Source organism: Apteryx mantelli, chromosome 15 (genome assembly GCF_036417845.1).
Source record: "Apteryx mantelli isolate bAptMan1 chromosome 15, bAptMan1.hap1, whole genome shotgun sequence".
Classification (NCBI taxonomy): domain Eukaryota; kingdom Metazoa; phylum Chordata; class Aves; order Apterygiformes; family Apterygidae; genus Apteryx; species Apteryx mantelli.
The window spans coordinates 10,298,827-10,321,304 of record NC_089992.1 but is presented as its reverse complement, the minus strand read 5'-3'; the positions used below and the strand labels follow the sequence as shown (position 1 = coordinate 10,321,304).

The 22,478-nt window shown below is 39.9% G+C and overlaps 1 protein-coding gene across 1 annotated transcript in view; it reads right to left on the bottom strand.

Moving 5' to 3' along the window:
- ARNT2 (aryl hydrocarbon receptor nuclear translocator 2) overlaps positions 1-13,958 on the bottom strand; it is a 109,625-nt gene extending 95,667 nt beyond the window's left edge. The window contains exon 1 of the mRNA XM_067305215.1: positions 13,880-13,958. Within this exon, the coding sequence (XP_067161316.1) occupies positions 13,880-13,910 (31 nt within the window). The 5' untranslated portion in view covers positions 13,911-13,958. The remainder of the gene's footprint in view (positions 1-13,879) is intronic.
- Positions 13,959-22,478: the final 8,520 nt, after the last annotated feature.

The window sequence follows — 22,478 nt, the reverse complement described above, 5'->3', positions numbered from 1 at the left end:
CAGTTTTGAAAATCCAGCCCAAATCTGGCATATTAATTTCCTCTTATTCCTTACTGAGCTTCCAGTAATTAAAAGGAGATTTTCTGATTAGCATCTCTCTTTTTTCTTTTCCCTACAGATGGCAGAATACAACTAACCTCACTTTTCCATAGCAGAGACAAGGATCAAACCCCCCATATGACTTAATAGAGATGTACAAAAGAATAGGCTGGCTGAGTAAGCTATTACTTTAAACCATATTTTTCTGAACTCCAGGCACAGTTTGGCAAGCACTACAGCCTAGCTCTCAGGCCACAGAAAAGGGCTGGGAAAAAGAAAATTGCAGATTCAAATCTAACTGGACTTCAGCAGGACACCTTCCCTCAACCTACAGCTGGCACCTATGGGAGACCTGGGTATGTTCAATCTCGCCTCCGCAGAGTCAGCCTTAAGAACCTCTCTGGAAATTTTACCTGCTCTAACATACCAGTCTGTATTAGCAGCTATCCTCGTCTTTGAAGATGAGCTCCTCAGAAGCTGAAATTTTCTGTAAGCAAAAAAAAGTTCCAAATAAAGGACTTGATGCTTTTTCTACCCTTCACTGCCCCAGGACCATTAATTATGCTGTTTAGAACATTCTTTCCTGTGGGTAGTTTCAAGCATTGTATCTTTCATGTCTGCAAACAACAACAGAATAAAAGCCCAGAGGCGTTTGGAAATTCACAAGGTAGCTGCATTTTCTAACATTACTTTCTAAAATTTTTTATTCTCACACATGCTCCAAATAGAGCACCCCAGGAATATGGTGCAAGGGAAATCTTTATGGGCACATAGGAAATAAGAAATACTGCTATGCTTTGCAGCAGAAGATTCCTTAGTGTTATTTTAGGTTTACTACACACCCAAAAATCTGTCAAAAGTTTTGGAACACTTGTTTTTGCCTAACTTCTTCACAAAGATCTATTTCCTGAATACTTTTTATGATACTGAATCTTATACTTTGTCTTAGTCAAAATTTTCAATTTTAAAATAAAAGAGAATTATATTTCCAGGTAAGCTTTGCTAGGCTTTCAAGAGGAAATGGTCAGCTGCTAAGGCTATGCTGTTATTGCTTTTTCTGAATTACAAAATATAAGAATTCACTAGAGGTTCTATCTGTGAACAACTAAACAAATGAAAATATGTAATAACAGAATATTATTTTCCATGTCCCCATATTCATATTAAACATGATTTGACATCCATTACAGCCACTTGTTCCCCAAAGTATACAGACAATTCTGTGGATACGTCAAACGGTGAAGTAAAGAACGATAGTGAAAAAGACTCACTACAAACAAACTGAATGTTTGTTAAAAACAAGCTGAGTATTTGTCTACAAATATTGACCAAACTGAATTTTTAACATTTGTATTTGCTGACTAAAGAGCAGCACAGAGAAGTACAAAGGACATATAAAATTACTCTGAATGCAGACCTGGCACTCAGGCTCCAGGTACTAAGGGAACTCTACATGACACAGCAAACAACTGGTACCAGCCAAATGCACTTACCAAGAAATCACCACAAATAATTTACCATTACATTTCAACATTAGAAAGAATTATGATTTGATGGGGACATTTCTGAAAATGTATTTACTTTCAGTGACAGCTCATTGACTTGATTTAAAGAGCAGCTTGAGTTAACATATGACCCAAATACCCCCCACAAAATGTATTTTCCTCCTTTTTAAATTCAGCTCTCAAATATACAACAAACATTTGAAAAATGTCTCATCATTTTCACTCTGTGAACTGTATTTTTCATATGGTTTAATCATTTCTTTTGTGTATGAAGCAATGAATATTTTGCTCTCAATTTTAATTCAAACTGTATCTAGTTGAGACAAAACTAACATGTTTTCAAAGGCAGATTAAGTAACAAAAGCTATCATAAATCAAGAGAGTAAAGAGTGAGTTGTAAAACCTGCATTAAGATCTTGTTACGTAGAACACTGGTAGTTCAGCACTTGAATATCTACCCATCTATGCTTACACCTATATTTTACTAAGACACTAAAAAAAAAAAATTACATCTTCCCAAGACCATACCTACAGTATAAAGCAAAGACAAGTTAACGGTTATTAATGTGCCTGGAATAAATAATATCTGCTGTTTCCAAGGAGAAATAAGCTGCATGTTCTGCTTTTATATCTCTGCTTCTCCCCAAGGGGAGAAAAATTCTTTGCTAATTCAACATAAATTTGGTTGAAATAGAAGTCTATTATTACAAGGTTATCAATTACAGCATCACAATGAAAAAATATATATTCTTTGCCCCAGGGCAGACCCTCCACCATCAAATAGGTCAGAAACATGTGTGTTGACCACAAATAGGTCATTTTATAACCCTCTTGTAATTGAACCAATTTCACAGATGCATACGGAAAGACCATCCCAGAATACAGGGTCTTCGGACAGGCAAACTGAAGGTATGAGAAATGGAAACAAAAATCAGATGACTGGAAACTGGAGCATGGGGTATTACAGGACTTGTCAGAGGTTAAGCAGAAAATCTGTGTGGTAAATTCGAATCCTGCCTAGTGCTTGTATCACAAGACTGTCCTCTTCCCCTGGCCACTTCTCAGACATGAGACAGCCAGCCAGCAATAAAACCAAAAAATGCAGGCAGCTTGTAACAGCCAAGAATTTTCTTGCAGAGAGAGAATTTATTGGTCTCGGATATTCTTATTCATAAATTACCACAGACGTTTTAAATTGAACGATGATGAAAGAACATTTTGTCCTAAAGCCTGTCTTGAAAAACTAATCCCAACACAGGGGTATAGGTGGAGACACAAATGAGCTCTGGAGCTGAACTCAGAAGCAGTATTATTAACCTCCACACGTTCCATCCTAAGAGATAAAGCCCTGACCCTGCATCTTCTGAAACACATGTGCCTCTCCTAGGGTGAAATGAGGGCTGGCATTCCGCCCATCTGTTACTCACTTCTGCCAAGGGCAGAGAAGGTTCTTGCACATCATCAGCAGATGAGGCAGAACCAATTTCTTAATGACAGATCAGTCTTTCCATCGAAGTAGTAAGGTACAACTTCTTTAGCTAAGGAATAAAAAAAGTATGTACCAGCTATGAGAGTAATGAACAGTTTTCCTCAAGCAAAACGTAATTCAGCATGAATTTCATGTTAATGTTCTTCTTTCCACCCCCCCACACATCTCCAACTGATTCTACCCCACCAAAATGCCAACCAGTAAAACCACAGATCTTTTAATTTGGTTATCGCACCACAGCATTAAGATTTTGTTTTACAGTGATATCCCACAGCTGCCTAACCTCAAACTCAACTTATACATTTACACAGCCTCCTTTTTAAAAACACAGGGAAACTGGAAGGAGAAACACAAGCAACAAAAGGGAAGAATATGGAGAAAGCTAGCTGTGATGCCAGCATACATGTGGCTTGAATGTCTGTCTCCAGGCCATAGGAATAAAGCAAAAGAAATTTAGATTGGCAACGTCCATTAAAATGTTAAAAATCTTTGTAAATCTTAGTCTCATTTACAGAGCAGAACCAAAGAGCTTTACTTTGGAGCTGAAGAAGGACACCCTTTAAAAAAAAAAAAAAGATTAAGTCTTGAGCCAGCAAACACATTGGAAACTTCCAATATTAGCTTGTTTGGGGAGTAAACGGGTATTGAAACATGTTTAGTCAGAAGACAGCTATATCTCAGAGAGCACAGGCTCATTTATTACATCAGAGAGATATCACAGACAACAGCAAGTGCAGAAACACTGTTTCATTTAGAAGAAATAAAACCAACAACTGGCATCATTCAAGAACCAAGTCTCAAACTTGAATAGCCTACAGGGGACCCAAAAAGACTCGTATAAACCTATGTGCTGCAGGATGTCCATCAATGACAAATAAGGAAGAAACTTTTCTACTGGTGTCTTACTGTAAGTATCCATGAAGGAAATTTTATACTTTCTTCTAAAACATCTGCAACTGGCTAGTTTTGGAGAAGGGACTCCACATAGCACAAGTCTCATCCAGTACATTAACAGTTTTGTTCTTAGTGAGAATCCAGTTCAGCCTCACCTTCTACATAACAAGAGAAACAGTTTCACTTGAATCAATCTTAAGTCACTGATCAGACAACTTCTGGCAGAGGATCTGCAGAGCCATTACACATTTTGCAGTACTTGTGCAGAAACCTCCACATCTGGATTCTGTGGACTTTAACATGTGGCCTTTGGGGAAGATTATTAAGTTCATTTAAGACATTCCTAATTCCAGCAGTCCACTGTTCTCTTTGCTGGAGATCACCACCACTACAGGAGAGCAAGGAGAACAGAACGTGTCCTCACGCCTCAACTGCTAATGGTTACCACTCAAAGATGTAGTTCAAACCCACCTCTGTTAGCCTTTAAACTACATCAGAGCTGTGGAGCAGCCGAGATGGAGCATACGCCCCTCTGGCCCTTTCAGCACCGTGGACGGTAACACTGAAGGGAGAGGCAGGCAAGCTGTCCTGGCCTATTTGCAGGAGGACAACCATCAAAACCTCAAGTCCTGCAGCGCAGACAGACATCTCTTCAATCTAAACTATGTTTCATGGTCACTAACGGTCTGAACTCCCACCAAAACTATTTTCATGGAAACTTGGTCTGATAGATTTCCACAAGAAAGGAGCTGAAGAATAACTGTAAGGACTCTAGTCCACCTCTGAACATGTGGGCACACTTAAAAAGTATTCTTATTTTCCAGTCTTCATATGAGAGTTTGAAAGTGCTCCGGTATTGCTTTCAGTGATGGTTCATTTACTTTAATTTCAAAACTGAAAATGCATACTTCAAGCCTTCACAATGCAATGCAGCTAAGACACAGCTGCTGTTCCCACAAACCTGACTGCCCAATAAATTAAACTTCATCTTTTTTTACATGAAAACACCAAAAAGACAAATTGGTGAATGAGTATTTATCCCAGGAACACTAAAACCTTTACACACCTCCAATAATTTGGTATTGCATTCCTGAGGCAGTTGAAAATCCCATAAAAATTGAGGGAGGTTTTCATTATAGAGCCTTGTTTCCTCCTGGTCAAACCACTACTCAGTACAGAAAGTACAGAGCTTTTTCAGGGTGGCACAGCTGTTCACAAAAAGCCAGGCAATCTCTCAAAGATGCTCTTAAAAAAGATAGTCAGGAGAAGCCATTGGTGTCCACATGTACTGTGATGTGAACATGACTCACAGGAGTAGTCATCACACTGACCTCTCTTTTTCTGGCCTCTGTCACAGGGCCAGTCTCCACAGACTCCTGTGGCTGCTGTTAAATGAGCTGCCTCTCAGTGGTTGGGAATACAAGAATTTAGCATTTCAAAACCAAGCCATCTAGCTGACAGCACTTTAAGTCCTAAAGTTGGACCCAGAACTGAGCTAGCAACTTTGCCTGTTGGACAAAAAAACATGCAAATCCAGCTCTTACTTTGACAGCTGTATTGGCTCTGCAGCACTGAGAGTAATAAAAGTTTTCTGTCAATAAACAGATCAAACGTGACTCAGAGGGCACTGACACACAGTAGCTAGTGCCATTTTATAGCTAATTTTATGACTATAATCCTCTTCCTACAGCTACTGTCACAATTGGCGCCCAATTTCAGGGGTTGTTGACTTCTGCCATGTGATGAGGGTCATTCTGTTTTGGGAAGATTAACCACTTTCCATGCGACAGAGGCTTAGAAAATTAAAATATTAGCCTCATATTCACATGCTGGTTAGTAACATAACTTTACCACCCTGCCCCTCTTCAGGACATTACTGAATAACTTAAAGAACAACGCTAGATGTAGTTGATTATTACTTATTGCAGTAGTATCTGGAGATTGGGGCAGCACTGTGCAAAGCATCATACAAATAATAAAAGATAATTTGCAGTCTCAAAGGAATTAAACTGTAAATTAAATATGTTCTGAAACTACTAACATATGATCTAATCATAAGAAGTTACTTTACTTCTCCTTGCATTCAAAACAATCTGTCTCATCCCATTTTTAAAAGCATCTCCAATTCAGTTTGATTTTCCATCCAGGTATTACAGAGAATGGAGTTTTACAAGTACATGAATTGCAAGGGCATTTTACAGCATCCAGATGTCCACCTGCCTTTACTAATGGACAGAGCCAGAAGTAACAAGTCCCTAAAATTATCTCCTTGTATAAAATTGTGTTTCTTGATTATTACTGAGAAAGTACTGGGGGCCATTTTTCAAAGTCAGGCCTGTATATTCTGTAAAAACAGATTTTGCTTTTACCTCTGAGGAATACAAATATCCAGTGTTTTTGTTCTTTGCAGCTCAGTGATTTACTGGCATGTCTCTTCCCATAAAATATTTGCATATATCTGAGAGTCAAACTGTTCTGATACATTCTGTGTTTGCCAGGAAGTGAACGCTCCAGTTCAGTGCAACTGAACGTTTAAACAAGGACAGGCACCAGGACAAATGGCAGTGTAATTAACATACCAATGAAGAGCCAGTTGTTAATTACTATCCATTTCAGGCATTCTGTATGAGCAACTTACCTGAAAAGCCTTTGCATCTGTATGCTGGCAAAGCCAGTAATTAAACAATTCTACACCCCTTTGGCTTGATTAGAGAAAAAATTATAATTATTTTGTATAATTCTATTTGTCATATGCAGTTGACATTTAGTTGAGAAAAACAGCAGCAGCCCAAATCTAAACATTTTAAATTAACATTATTAGCTGTTCTTGAACAAAATAGCAACATATATACATACAGGGCCGATGTAGGATAATATATGTTCCTAATTTGAAAGCGATTATACCTAGCAGCACCTGTTGGGTTTCATGGAAGGCAGCACAGTTAATACTTAGAACAGAAAAAAGTACCACTATTCTTTAAGCAAGAATTTAGACACTACCTACAGAATAGAGACTGAACTTACAAGCTGTTGAAAGACTTGAGAAAAGCAGCAGTACAATGCCAGTATTCATTTACACTTACACAATAGTAACTGAGAGGCCAAAACATAGCTGGCACAGCACCACTGTTGAAATATGGTAGTTGCAGGAGTTGTAAGAAAGGGAGAGGCATTCAAGCGGAACACGAATTGAGAGCAAAGGACAGAAATACAAGCAGAAGTTAGGCAAAATGGAAATAAAAGCAGAGAAAAAGGAGAGAAGGCAGAAAGTTTAGAAATAGTTATCAATATGGAGAGTATCAAAACAAAGGATTTCTCTTTCTCCATGTGAAGTCTGCTTTGCCCACTAGTGTGCTTTGGGCACAAAAAAGGAAATTATATCTACTCCGAGAACTGCTTCTAATGCATTACCCATTGCATGACTGCAGCCATCAATCCATGTAAACAATGGAGCCAAAACGGATAAAAGCAAGTTTATTAATGTTGTCTTTTTAAACATAAACCCATTTGAAATCCTGACTAGCCAAATTAGTTTGAATCAGCACTTGCTAAAAAATTGGCATTCTATGTTTGGTACTAAAATTTCAAACCATATAACTTATCTACCTTACAGACCAGACTTGGCTGAAGTCCTGTAACACTTCATGACAAAACAGCTCCTTCTGGAGTAGACAAGAAGTGGGTATTTTCTCCATGTCAGTTTATTAGTTTATTCAATCAATTCAGTTGGATTACTAACTTGTCAAAAGGAAAAACAATTTGGAGTTGAAAAGCAAGAAAGTTAAAGAAACAGCTATCAGGTTTAAAATCTTCCAAGACCACGGTGACTAAACATAGTAATTCTTTTTACTTCATAAATATAAAGTAAACACTCCATATAATAATCTGGATAAGCAGTTATCTAAATTAGTACAGATTTATTCTGATACTTTTTTTTTTTAAACAATGAAAGATGATAAACCATTAACTTTATATGTTTACTCACAACGTGCACCTATCTTTTTGGATTATAAACTGAAGCCATCTGAATGTACAAAAGCAGCTTTATAGAACTGTTCTTTTCCTCATTAAATAGAATGCTGGATACACACGGGGTGACAGGAAACGTTTTACATTTGAACAAAGCAAGTACTGCTAGCAACAAGTAAATTGAACCAATTGTTTATACACCAAACATCCATCCCAGATTTCTGAAATTACAATTTTTTTGCCTGTTTGACCTAATAAACCTGATTTTTTGCACAAAGTATCTCACAGAAGGGTGCAGAAGCACCTCTACCTTTTCCGATTTCTTCCCCAAATAACCTTTATCAAGCGTACTCTATGGTCAACCAAAGAATCCAGCTTGAGTTGGTGTCTGCCCACTTCTGCACCCAAAGCAGCATCTCTGCGTTTCACAGTGTTTGGTAGACAGAATAACTTGTTCAGAGCTGGCTCATCTATCTCTAAATACCATTGGTCATCAAAAAGACTTTGCTAGTTAGATGGGAAAATCTGCAGGTGATCTACAACAACAGCTAAGATCTAAATCCCCATGTCTAAATCCCCATGCCACAAGGCCCCTCTTTCACATTTCTATTGCAAATTTTAATAACATTATGCTTTCTTCAGTTAGCACTGAATTAATGCATTTTCCACTTTCACTTGGCAGCTATGAAGTTATAAGTCTAAAAAAATTACCCTAAACTATACACATATCTGATCTTCACACGCCATTTAAGCATAATCTCTGAATTCATCTTCATAATGACAGCCCCATTTGTGTCCTCTTAATAACAATAATCACCACATCAACAGTGTTATTTTGCCTTGATTGTTTTGAAACGGCTATTTTTTCCTTGTCTACCTAATCTCTAGAGCAATTTTTCTTACTGGAAAGAAAAATCAGCAATGCCATCTGGTATTACAGAAATCAGCAATATCTGTTTTGTTTTGTGATTTTTATTAAGAGGCACAGAGAAACATTATTCCATTTGAAGCAATATTTGAAACAAAACACATGCTGCATATGAAGAATCTAAAGAAATAATCTGTGATCAAAGAGCTACTTTGAAATGAAATCTTTGGCATACCCTATATATCAGAAATATTAGAAAAATACATTTCTTTAATGCAAGTTATTGTTCTGTACACACTTCTGAAGGTCAAAACATTATCACAGAACAATTCAATAGGTGCTATAATCTCACACCACAGTTTGACTGAAATAAGGACCAATTTTGTAGAAAGAAAGACAGAAACATCAGAGGAGAAAAAGATCCCTGCTTTTGCATCCCAGAACCACTATAGTCCATTATAACCTCCATCACTGTAACACTCTGTTTACTCCCCATGATGCTGTTAAATTGTTTTTGGAGTTTACTGGTTAGTCTACATTGTAATCAAGAGCAAAGGTGTTACTACTATAGCAATAAAACACAGTAACTTTTGGACTCCAGAGCTGAACAGACGATTTTGAAATCTAAAACACCGAAGCAGACTTTTTTAACCACCAATTTTAAAGCTGTATGAAAGCTAAAAATAATTGCCAGATTGCCAGCTTCAGAAAGCAAAATCCTTTGCAGGACTACAGAACGGTAGTACATCAATACATCAATAATACATCAATAAAAATTCTTCCACACACCCAGTATCTGAGTGCCTTGAGAGCAAATATAAGACTGGCTAACAAATGACTTCATTCCAGCTGAATGAACGTCCAACTGAAACAGGGGAGAATGATTTATCTCCATATTTAACTCCCAAGATAAATGAATAGATAGGAACAAAACTCAGCTCCCCAAACGCAATGGGCTTGCCTAAGAGAGAACTCAGGCACAGAGCTGAGTTACCAAGTGTCCACTGATAAGACACAAGATTTGGTATTAACTCATTACAAACTGAAAGTAAAAAAAAAATAAAAAAATCATCTAATTTTCTTTCTTCGAAGTTCAACCTTGTACTTTTTATCTTGCATTACCCATAAGCTAAAAGTACCCACAGTCAGCCCACCATCTTGCTCAGTGTCAAGACACCTCAAGTGGATGCCCTTGCTGGCCAGGCATGTTATTCTCCAAACTTTTAGACGTTAGGCTCTCTGATTAAAAAATCAGCAGCCAAGCTTTAGAAATTATGTAACAACTCAGATATTGTTTTTCTAAGTTAAATATAAGGATACAATCCCAATGAGTCACAGTATTTTAAAAGGTGGCCAAACCACATCCAAAGCGATCTGCCTTCCAATGTAACTCTAGATAACCTTTGTTAAATCTCATGATTTCTTCTGATCTGACTTACAAGTTTGCTGCATTTGGCAGTACAGCTGTGGGTACTACCCAGGTTGGCCGTTCCACATAGGGATACTTCACCAGGAAGAACTGAAGTGATACAACCAGCTCATTTCACAACACCTTTCATGACAGAAAGCTGCCCCCAGGGACCATCTGTCAGACTAAGCAAGTAATGTCTCAGGAAAATAAAATACTGATCTAAAAGTTTTATGTTTTCATCCTAAATTGGCTACTATAAACACTACCATACCATGTACTTCACTGCAAATTAAGCAAAATATGACCCCAAAGTAGCAAACAGTTATGGACAAGTTTGCGTTCCAAAAATATACACATTTAAAACAGACATGGCACCAAGTTACTTTGCTGCAAGCAGTAATTTATGAAACGCCTGTTACACCTCCACAGTTTTTTTGTTCTTAAATCCCATTTAATATGCCAATCTTATTTCAGGAGGAAATAAATTAACTCTGATGCTTTGTGCCAATGCAGATGAGCTTCCCACACACCTGTATTGTGTTTCACTCTTCAGTTAGTCATCCAGATTACGACAAACGAACAAAGTACCTCTAACCAGATCCCGTTCCCAAGGTTAAATGTGAGGGAAGAGGAAGAAAGATGATGATCTTACAGAGCCCCCAATTTTGTTAGTGCAACGTTTAGTGGCAGCTGTGGATGAACACATTCACCACAAAGATCTACGGGTTCAGATCAAACACAGCCCAAGAGCCCCACACAGGCGGTCGTGCTCCTGTCACGTCCCCGGTCTGGTCCTTGGCACTGCAACTCCACTGGAGCCCTGGCGAGGAAGGGCTCCAAACTGCTCCTACTTCTAGGAATTTTCATAATTCAAACTCTGTATTACAAGATCGTCAGCGGACAAAATGAATAAAACTGCACTGAACCTGAGAGGGAGGATGACACTCTGTTCAGCAGTGCACTGTTGGTAACAGGACATCCCACATTTAAAGACTTCCACATCCATAATTACAGAATACCCAGCTTTTCTGTCTCTGATACTCCCCATTCTGCTACCTAGAATATGACTAAAATCACATGTATTTGTATTGTGGTAGCTGTAGGTTAATGTCCTGCCTGAATTATCAAATGTTATTAGAACCCCAGACAATTGCTTAATAAAAATTTAATCATATTGTAATTTCTAATCATCATTAAAGATGCTTAACAAGTTAATCTCTCTACTGTGCTCCCCTAACATCAGGGAGCAGAAAGTCAGGTGGCGTAAGACAGCACAGCTTCACCAATACTAATAGAGCTATCTTCACTTTACTCCAACTGAGGATCCAGACCCAAAAGAAAAAAGCAGTCTTAAAATCCTCTCACTACAGCTTTCAATTATTTGTCTGTTCTGTTTTGCAGTTAATCTAAAAAATAATACAAGCAACAGACAATCATATTAAAAAATACAGCATAAATCAAGATATTTCATACAGTTTTATCTACTGCTGTCCTTGGTAGAGCAAGCACAGTGTTACCATACAGATTGCAGGTCTACTGTTCTCGCCTCTTCATGGCTCAAAACCTCCTCATTTTGACTTCGTCCATGCTTAGCTACATTTGTCTGACAGCGACATTCATGTACTGAGAATGTGGGAAGATCATTAACAGTTAGCAAATTTGTCTTTCAGCTCAAATCTGTTCCAACTGCCTGGAGAGGAGTGAAAAGATGCTCTGTAACCTCAACCTCACAGAAGTACATATTGGTTCACTTCAGGAAACCAACGCTTTTCCTCATCCTTCCGGTGGTCTGGCAGTCTGTGTTTAAGAGAGTCTGAGGACCGCACTGCAAATCAGCTTTAACCGTAGCAAATTGTTGCACAGTGATGCATACAGTCAGCACACTTGGCTCTTGCTTCCCTCATATTTTTTATGCTTCATCAATAGTTTCATAATGCACCTCAAATTCACAAGACGAGTATTTCTAGGCTCACAGGTTACAGCTCTGAAGCACTGCTCTGAGGCTGCTCTGTGGTGCCTGCATAGCATATCTCTTGCAACCACACTTTTCTGTGACTTCCACTGTGGGCAGGTCAACACAGAAGGTGAAAAAGGGTCAGTGCAATGGCTTTACTATAATTCAGTGGTTTCAGCATACACCTCTAAGGGGTCACAGCTATTCCTCTAGTGCATAGCCTGGAAGAGCAGACAGGAGAAAAGCAAACCAGATCTAAACCAAAGAAGGGAGTTCCTATTCTACTTTTGCTGGCATAACAGCTCACTTACTTCAGCTATGTGTGCGTGCAATGAAATTCTCCGTTATCATACATGACACAGTAGCCTGGAAGCTAAGTAGTATTCATTAAATAACCTTTTATTAAATATTGTTTTTCATTTAATATGTAGAATTCGGATATTAAAACTTAATCTGAATGGCAAAGGTCTGGTCCTGCTCACTTCATTGGCACCCACTGAACCAAACTAATTGCGTATATCATTACACCTACTTCAGCATGACAACTCACAAGAGTAAGCACAGCAGGATTTAATTTAAAGAACAACCTTTAAACATCGGTCCTCATTTACTCAAGCACACTCTTAACTGTTAGAATTGAACCTGACTGTATGAAAAATGACAAAATGTGACCACATATTAAAACAATTAAAAACTGGAATCCACTTTTGGTAAAAAATAGTCCTCGCTAGTACTGACACCAGCAGATTTTAGTGTTGGATACTTTCAGTTGACCAAAGTACATCTCTAAAACACACACTCCTGCATTTCACACAAACCCATTTTACTCCGTTATGCACTTGTGTTAACAAAAGTAGGTGCTGCATCTCATGGACACACACAGAATGTCACATCAAGGAATGACTGCCCCCATGAAAAATTCAGTGAGAACGCTTAAATAAGTTTCTTCTCTTAATAAATGGATATCAACAAAAAGCATTTATTGAGCCTTTTGGCAAAAAAAAACAAAACCACGGCACAGAGCTCACACGGGCTCGGGGCAGTTTTGAGACGCTGTTCTGAGCCCAAGCAACGCTTCACGAAGTCAGTTATGTCTCCCGACAATAAAACCTGGCCAACGTTAAGGCAGGAAATTCCTATACCCCGCTCATTTTCCCGGGCAAAGACAGGTCCGCCAGCCCTGCCCGGCTCGGCTCGGCGCACAAAGCTCACTGCCGCACCGACACTCTTCCAGGCTGGCTCCTGCTCAGCAGCACACACTGTCTCGCTTTCCCTTCCATTTGGTGGCTTATGCTTATGCGAAACTGTTGACTTCTCCGCTGCCCCCGCACAACGGCGACAGGCTGGAGCGGCGGGAAGGCGGCGGGACCCCTGGAAGCTGCGACAGCCGCCAAGGTTCGGGCAGCGCCTCGGCTCGGAGCGAGCCGCCGGCAGGCGAGGCGAGGCGGGGCGGGGCGGAGCGGAGCGGAGGCGCGAGGAGGCTCCGCGGCCGCCGGGCTCCCGCGCCCCGGCCGCCCCCGGGACCCCCGCGGGCCAGCGGCACCCCCGAGCCCGCCCCGGCGCGGCCGCGGCCCGCGGCGCCGGTGCCGGGGAGGGCGACGCAACGGCGGCGCGGCGGGGCAGCGCGGCCCGCCCTGCCGGGCGCCTCGGCCGGGGGCGGGGAGGGAAGGGACGTGTTGTGCGGCGGGGCCACTTGGGGCGAGACGGACTCCCTGCGGCGCAGCGGGCGACGGCAGCAGCAGCTACTCACCGGGAGGGTTTACCGCCGCCGGCGTTGCCATCTTGTCTCTGAGAAGAATTAAGACAAATGCAAGAGGGGGAGGAGGGGTGCGCTGGGCAGCCCGGGGGCAGGCGGGGGAGGGGAGCCAGCGCCGGGGCGGGCGGCCGAGCCGGGAGGCGCGGGGGGCGGCGGGCTGCTCCCGCCCCGGGGCCCGGCGGCGCTCCCCGCTCCGTGCGGGCGGCCCAAGATGTCCGATGGCCTCGCGCCGCTTCTGCTCATGCGCCGCGCGCAGTGAGCATGTGCCGGGCGGCCGCACATGTGCGCTGGGCCCGGGCCCGCGCCCGCCGGCGGCGAGCGGCGCCCGGGCGGGACCCCCCACCCGCCGCCCGGCCCCGTCCTCCCCGCGATGCCGGTGTAAAACTGCCCCTCTCCCCGCCCCGGAGCTACCTGCCCCCCTCGGGGCTCGAACCCGCGGCTCGGCGTCCTCACGGCGCCCGCGCACCCCCCTGAGGGAGGGGTGTCCCCCGCGGGGTGGCGGTTGGGGAGTTGCCCGCCTCCGCGCGGGGAGCCGTTAAATAACGGTACCGCCGCCGACGCCATCACCCGCTCCCCTGACGGGCTCTAGGGGACGGAAGAGGGCTCGGGCGGCTCCGGGTTCAGGAGTGCTGCCCGTGTAGCTCGCAGGGTTAAGGGTGCACGCTGGCAAGGGGCTGGTGTTCAATTTAGTGGAGGATAAAGTGAGCCCTAGACGTTTTGAAGGCAAAAGATGAGTCATGGCATTATTGTCATGTTACATATTATACATCTGTCTGACTTGGAGATGGAGGACCTGGTGCTTCAAATGGATAATGCTAGATAGAAAAATCTTTCTTGAAGTACTTTATTAATAACACTAATTTCCTGGTATTACTAATGAAAATGTAACAACCTTTTGAGTTATTTAAAGTTAAAAAAACTTTAGTAATTCAGAAGCAGAACCGGCTATTCCTAGTGGAATATATATGAATCATGAAGAATCATAGTTGTATCATATCCTTTTAAAAACTCTGCTTTACCCTAAGCTATGTTCACTTTCAGGCATAAGTAGTACAACTGAACAACAGATCCTTTATAATTAGCTCATTTCACATTTTAAGACTTTAACAAACACAAGGACTAGAAGTACATTTTTTAATGAAATCTGAGTTTTTCCTCATAATCTCATAACTTGGGTCTTTAAGTGAAAAAGCAGTATCACAATTAATAAACTGCAAGATTTGTTATAAGCAACCAGTGTAGTAACTGCATTAATGACATGCAAAATATATGTATTTTCTTCTTTCCCAGCCTTGGAATGTTGCAAAGGTCTGTTAATCTTTAAACTCCTTAAAAAGGCTGTGTTCAGTTGCCCTGAACAGTCCTGCAGAATTAATAGAACCACTCAAAATGAAAGCTTGCAAATCAATTCCTTCTTTGCTGAATAAATAACCTGAAACAGTTTAGTCGTTAAGATGTAAATGGGCAGAAAGATGGAGAAAGCATGGAGTCTATGGTTCCTCATTTGCTGTAGATGGGTTTAATCAGCTCCAGCTTATCCAGAAAGTTTACTTGCTCTTTGATTTATTGCGCTTTTGGCTATGAGAAGTTGAGCTGTTTTTCTAAGCATCTTACAGCTTTAAGGCCTCTTGGTGCTGCGGAGTTTTGGATGCTCTACGGGCATTCTTAATTCTTAAGACGCTCTAATTTGCTAATAACTAGAAGATAGTTTGTGTTAATTGATATCGGAAATGTTGTAAATTTTTGTATTTTCATTCAGATAAAACTACATTGTTGTGATTTCAGAGAATCTGTGTCATGATATTTCTAGCTTCGTATCCTTAAGGAGGAAAAGCAACCTTGGAGTAGCTTACCCTACTAAAGGAAATGGGGCATGGCTAAATTCCTCTAGGTTTCTATAAAATTCTGTCTTCAAATTGTGCAGGTAATATTACTCATGAAAGCTTGACCATGAACCTCCATTATGTAAAGTTACACCTCCATAAAATACCATATAAAACAATAATTTATGACATTAGGCACTTTGAGGTGTCCTCTGAAGCAATTTACAAGTATTCCTGGGTTAAGCCTTATATCTCTCTTATTAGAAACACATTAATATTTCTAATTTCATCTCTATTTGAGAGATGAGGAGGCTGCCAAAGAATAAACAGACATGAAGAGATCTGACAGTGCGGTATCATAGCTTTTGATGCCATTTATACAGTAGGCTGAACAACAACTGAATATAAACCAATGAAGCCACTCAACTATGTAAGCTGTCCCCTTGCAATAATATCCCATGAGACTTTAGATTACCCCAGAAAGAGTACATTACAGTCAGTATATTTAATATGGTGCTCCATGTAAATAAGGCCTTAGGGCTGAGAGGGAATGGAACACATTCTGTCAAATCTAGAGTGATTCAGACACGATTATGCAAAATTAGGCTTTTTGTCTTTTTGCTCTGGTGTGATCTTTGTTGACTTACTCCATTCAGTTTTGGAGGCAATTCTTTGCTCACTTAGACAGACTGAGAAATAAGATTCATTTCATTTTCTCCACATCTTCTCTATCTTAATAGATAGTATTAACAGGATCTTTCAGAATCCCCCAAACAATCTGTAAGTGAATGCAACTCTTCTGCATTTATCTGTAATAAACTGTTTCCTTGCTGATCTCATTCTGAGTCTGTCAGTATCTGTGGTGAGACCTGTAACATTGGAAACTGATGAAAAAAATTCATCACTGCGATTAAAGTATGTTCTACTAGTGGTGGAAATGCATGCTATGTGTTTTACTTTCACTGTAATACAAAGAATACACATACAGTACAGCATAAAATCAAACTAGCTCCTGAATACTTGTTTCTCCAAATTCATGCCTACCTTTGCAAGTTGAAGCCCTAGTTCCTAGGGAGTGGGAGTTCTTCACCACAAAAGCAGTGACAGCACTGGGATCTATCCTTGACCTAGCTGAGAGATTAAATAGCACCTTATCAATACCAAGTGCAAAACGTAATACATATGCAAGATAGCAATATGCAAAATTTTTACTGTTCGTGTGGCACAACAGGGGGTGCTTCATTTACCATATTAATATAATTATAAACAAGTGTTGACATGATATAAACGAATTAAGAAAAGTGATTTTTATCTCAATTTTGTTATTATATACCAAAGAGCAAGTGTGTCAGATGTCTTTACAATGATTATTTTCAGTTTAGAGGACTATAATTGTTGATACTAGTGCTCAGCATATATGCGTCTTCTGCATCTTGACACTAGTACTAGAAACAGATCAGTTAAACACTACGGCATACTATAATTGCTTTTCATTAACACATTTCCTTTGAAAGTTCAGCACTGGCCTGCAGATTGGAAAATTTGAACTTGTACCTTTTTCGTGTGCTTTCATCCCATGACAAGGACTAAAAATTTCTAAAAGATCTTTATTTCTTTTAAAAGGAGGAAAGCTGTTTTTAAAACTGAGGGCTTTCCATAATGCTTTACTCCATCTAAATCAATAAAGTCCAGAAACTGAATCACACAAAAACAGGTAATAAATTCAAGAGAATTAGAATAGGTGGTCAGTGTCAAAAATGGATAGAGTGCTTTGGCTTTTCTTACCTCTTTATGACAATAATACTTTAAAAGAATTGACAATCAAGGTCTGAAACCGTGAAGATTCAGTTTCCCAGTAAAATTTTCTTTTTTAGGGATACAAAGAAGTGAAGTTTCAGCCATTTTAATCCGGTATAGTCAAAACCAAGGACACTTTAATAAAACCTCATACTTTAGTAAGATCTCCCAGCTACATTCTTTGATCCATGTTTCCATTGCAATTGAGTTAACATATTGTACCCAATTCATCCAGAAGTCTGGGATAGTTTGGAACCAGTATGATACATTTATATTAAGTAACCCCATCCACCCAAGTATTGACAACTGGAACATTAAGTGCCCTTTTTAAATGTGTTTTGTCACAAATGGATGTTCACACTTGACTAAATAAGCTGTAGAGAAAATGATGAAATTTAAAAAAGGAACCATCATAGGAAGGTCTTCAAGCATTTGTTAAGGAAGTTACAACCTTGTTCTTTAAACTACCCCTTACAATTCAAGAGAAAATTGTATTCTTCCTATAAAATGCAGTAAGATACCTAGAGAAGAATGTGGAAGTTATATTAATCACTATTCAGTCCTGGAGGTACAGAACTGCAATTTGTATGATTTTCTCTGGAGTTGTTATTAAATTCTGCAGTGCTTTTCCTTTAGGGAAAATGACACTGAGTATTAGAGAAATCCTCCTAAAGGTGAAGTGTCTGTGGCAGAAGCCCTGTTACCTTAGAAATGTAACTGATATTGAAAAAATATTCCTGTACTAGTAGAAGTATGGGTTAGGTACCAAACATGCAGGCTTGCTCACCTCTAACTTCAACACTGCCTTCTCAAGCTGCTTCTGAGTTTGTATAAATTTAATCACATATGAAACAACAACCCAAAATAAAAACAATGAAGGCTTGATAATCAAGCCCAAGAGAGGAATAGGGGGAGCAAACACATTGACACATAATATGTTTTCTGTACCAGGCTTGCTGAGAAGATTTTGCTTTTCTTTCCTAACATTAACATCACTCTCTGACATGAGTAGAAGCACTGCCATCAAGAAGTGACATCATTAAGCTGATAGAGGCTGTTGGTGGTTACCTCAGGCAGAACTGACCACATAGCATAGAGGAATATAGTTTTCGCAGTGAATACCTAGTTATATCCCTGAAACAGGTCTGTGAAGCAACTGGATAAAAAAGAAAAAAAAGTTATACACAATAATGTTCTACTTACCAAAACCTCAAGACATGAACATAAACATAGACTCCAGAAATAACACCAGGATCCAAATCAAACCTGACACAAAGGTCAGAACTACAAAACTAAAGCCCAGATTTAGGGGTAATATGCAGGGGTAATGTTTGCAGGCAGTAAATTTCTCTTTCCAGTCCTGCACACTTAACTAAAGCTAAATCATAGGAATCAAAAACTTCTTCATTTTTATACAGCTCTTCCTACCCCCAAAATGCCATTTTTCTTACTTTGAAATAAAATAAAAGCTTATCCATTTGAAAAAATATGTTTCTGGCATATTATGTTCAGGACATTATGATCTAGAGCATGAGGTGAGGCCTGTTGTGTTGGAGTCATAGAAGCAGAGTTCCAGGTCATTACATATTCCTGAACATCTTATCCCTCTCCACCTTCAGAAATAAGGGTCTGGTCTAACTTTTAGTGAAAAAAAAGAAAATGCACATTCCCATCAGCTTCAGCAGGATGAAGTCTTTCATTAACAATTCTGTTGATGTGACATTCCTCCAACTCACTAGTCCTATAATACTAGCTGAAGTCAAAACTTACTTTAGTCAGTTTAATAATAGTAAAACCAGAGGTGTCCTGAGTGGAAAAAGTGTCATTTTTACATAGTCACTGCTCAGGGTAGGACCAAACTGCCCGTTTCCCGGATTCCTGCCACCCCATCTGCTCTATTACAAAGTCTATGAATGCAATAAAATGTAAAGATTCAAGTAATGTAACATCCACACATTTTCACAAAAGTATTTTGTTATTATTTCAGGATTTCTAGATTTAGAACAGTATTTCCAGAATTGATCTGTCTGTAATCCACGAAAGATTGATACATTCTGACGTAACAGCAGGGCTAACAGTAGGGCTAGAACAAATTTACATTTATGGCAATGCTGTTTGGAAAGTATACCTTAAGACCATCATATATTATAAAAATGCTGCTGCCAGCGTAGTTGAGGCCTTTGCCCAGTTTGAAATGAGAATTTATGAAGAATATTTTGGTAAGTTTTATAAACAACATTCTGTCCACTTTAGAGAATTTTCTTTATCTCATCAGAGAGATTTGCTGAGGATCATAAGCTGCAATAACAGTAAAATGATAGAAAATCTCTAGGAATTAATTGCAGCAAAACAATCTGAGTTTCCTGAGACATAAAAGGCAATCTGCATCCTAAAGAAGAGAAGAAATGATGAGGAATCTGAAGCATGCTGCACTATTTCAGTTGAGCACAGGCCAACTGAAAAAAGCAAATATGCCAGTGAAGTGGCTGCCTGATATTTGCCCTCTATTCTAATGTGCTCGTTCTCTGCTTTCTTCAGCCCCTCTTTCCCCAGCTATACAAAGTAATAATTTCCAAGAACCATAAAAGAGAACAGAAACACATGCATTTAATTGTCTTATAAATTGAATTATGATTTATGACTGGTTTTACATTTCACAAGTAAGATATTATGCAAATCCTCAGCAGACCCTTTCATTTAAGAGCTTGCACAAAACATTTTTAGTAGCTTCCCACCTGATTTTATTTCTGAAATAGTCAAAGTGAACACATGAACCTATGCCTCAAAGACCAGACAATATATGCTTAATTATGTCAAAAAATCTAATCTCTGAATTATGGAAAGCAGCATAATTCATCTCTACATTAACAAAAACGTGCTTTAAAAATGATGGAGCATCTCTTACCATATGCTTTATGGTTCTTGCATTTGCATTTAAAAAGAAGGAACAACCATCTTGAATATTTTAATAGCTGGATATATAGTTACATATCATTTTTCTTTTTTATCCAGCCTTCCAGATCACCTCCAACATAATCTAATTTTTTTACTGTATCTGTTAAGACATAAAAATAAAGATATATTAGTATAACTATATTAAAAAACTGCAAATATATAAGAACTAATCAAACCAAAGATCCACCTAGCTAAGTATTTTATTTCTGCCTGTCCACTAACTCAGCAGTGTCTAAGAAAAGAGTGTAAAGACAAGGCAAATACTGAGTTATACTTCCCTCTGCCATACTCTTGCAGCTTCCAACAAACTGCAACTAAGGGAATTCCTGAAGCAGGAGGTTGCATCCACATAATTAAAACCCCTCTTAGTATTAGCCCAGTGTTCTGAATTAATTGTAAAATGTCACATCAATTAGTTTCCATCCAGGTGGAGTAGGTCATGTATTAATCCCCTGAAATAGGAGACTCAACATCAGGATTTTAAACAGTGAAGTGATAGAGGTGGTATGCAGATTGCTGTTTTGTAGCTGCATCTTTTGGGGTATGAGATAATGATACAGTGCAAATAGCACTGAAAGACACACTGAGATGAAAGCTTGTAAGAAAAAGACTCTGGAATACCAATGCCTAAGATGCTGTGCTTTGAATTGGACAAAATAGCAGGGAAATCTATCACAGAATATCCTGGGTATCTAAGTACTGAAATGCATTTTATTATGTTCATCACATCTATATTCACTATGTCTTAATGTGTCATATCCACAAAGTTTTATGGAAGATAAGGAAGATAAGGGTCCCAGATAAAATTAGGGAAATGCATTTTGGGGGGTTGGAAGTGGGAAAATAAGCCCCTTGCTTTTTTCCACTCATCTTCTTTGTTTCAGAAAATAAGAAGATAAAGTGGCTGGCTGTTTTGCAATTCAGTCACCGTGTTGTGAAGCACAGTATGATGAGTACTGGCATGCTACTTTGGCCTTTTCCTGTTTGGCAAATAGACCGATTCTAACTTCTGGAAGACCCACTTACTACTGCTCCAGAGTGACATGTCTCCCTGAATGTGCAAGAAATTCACTCCAGGGCAGCTTGCTCACAACAAACTTGAAAAGGAAGCACCTTTTAAACTTTGTCAGTGGGATGTAAGCAGGAGGCTAGCTTTTCATACTGCCTCTTCCATGATGTATTTTACCCTGTCCATGGGTGCGAGGCAGAATGACAGATAAAGACAGAGACCAGAAGAAGAACAGTGGATTGATGACTGATTCTTCAGTCCCTGAGCCATCACCTTTTAATGTGATGCTTATAGATCTTGTCATGGATTTCCCATTCTAAGCACGTTGTGCTTCACATCAAAGTTACAATCTATCAATTAGAGTATTGAATGGTGATGAAAGACAAAATCGGAGAACAGGATTTTCAAAAAAATGCTCTTGGTGCATTAGAGCTGTAGAGGACCACAGAGATGATTCTAATTCCCAAACCCCTGTAGGGAGGATATTAAGGTGATGCAGTTGTATCCGTGTGGACAAGCCCATACGTGCTCTCCCACACTGCAATCACACTGCCAGTATCTGCAGCAGTGACACAGTGGAGAAAGGCAAGAGTGTCGAGCAAGTGCAAGAGGGAGTTAAGTGAAATTTTGTCAGCCAGTGCCTAAGTAATAGTAGGGGACAACAGGGAAAGTACTGCCCCCAGCGCTTCCTGGAATGGTGCTGGGCACAGCTGACCCTTGTATAAATTTGTGTTTGATCATACTCGGCATCAGTCTAGTGTTTCCTCCGCTGCCCCTGTTGCCTGAAACAGGTGGTTTCCATGGGGAACAGTAAGGCTTCCTAACTGTGATTCAGCTGCTCAAAAGCTGCTGAATGTTACAGAGGCAAGTGGGTAGATTTACCTATTTAATGGTCCAGGCCCAGTAGTGAGAAGTTTGTACACAATTTTGGCATTGTACAGTGCTAAAATGAGAACTGGGTTAATTCTGTATCCCTCCATTTCCCTCAGCTACATCACTGAATTTAGGC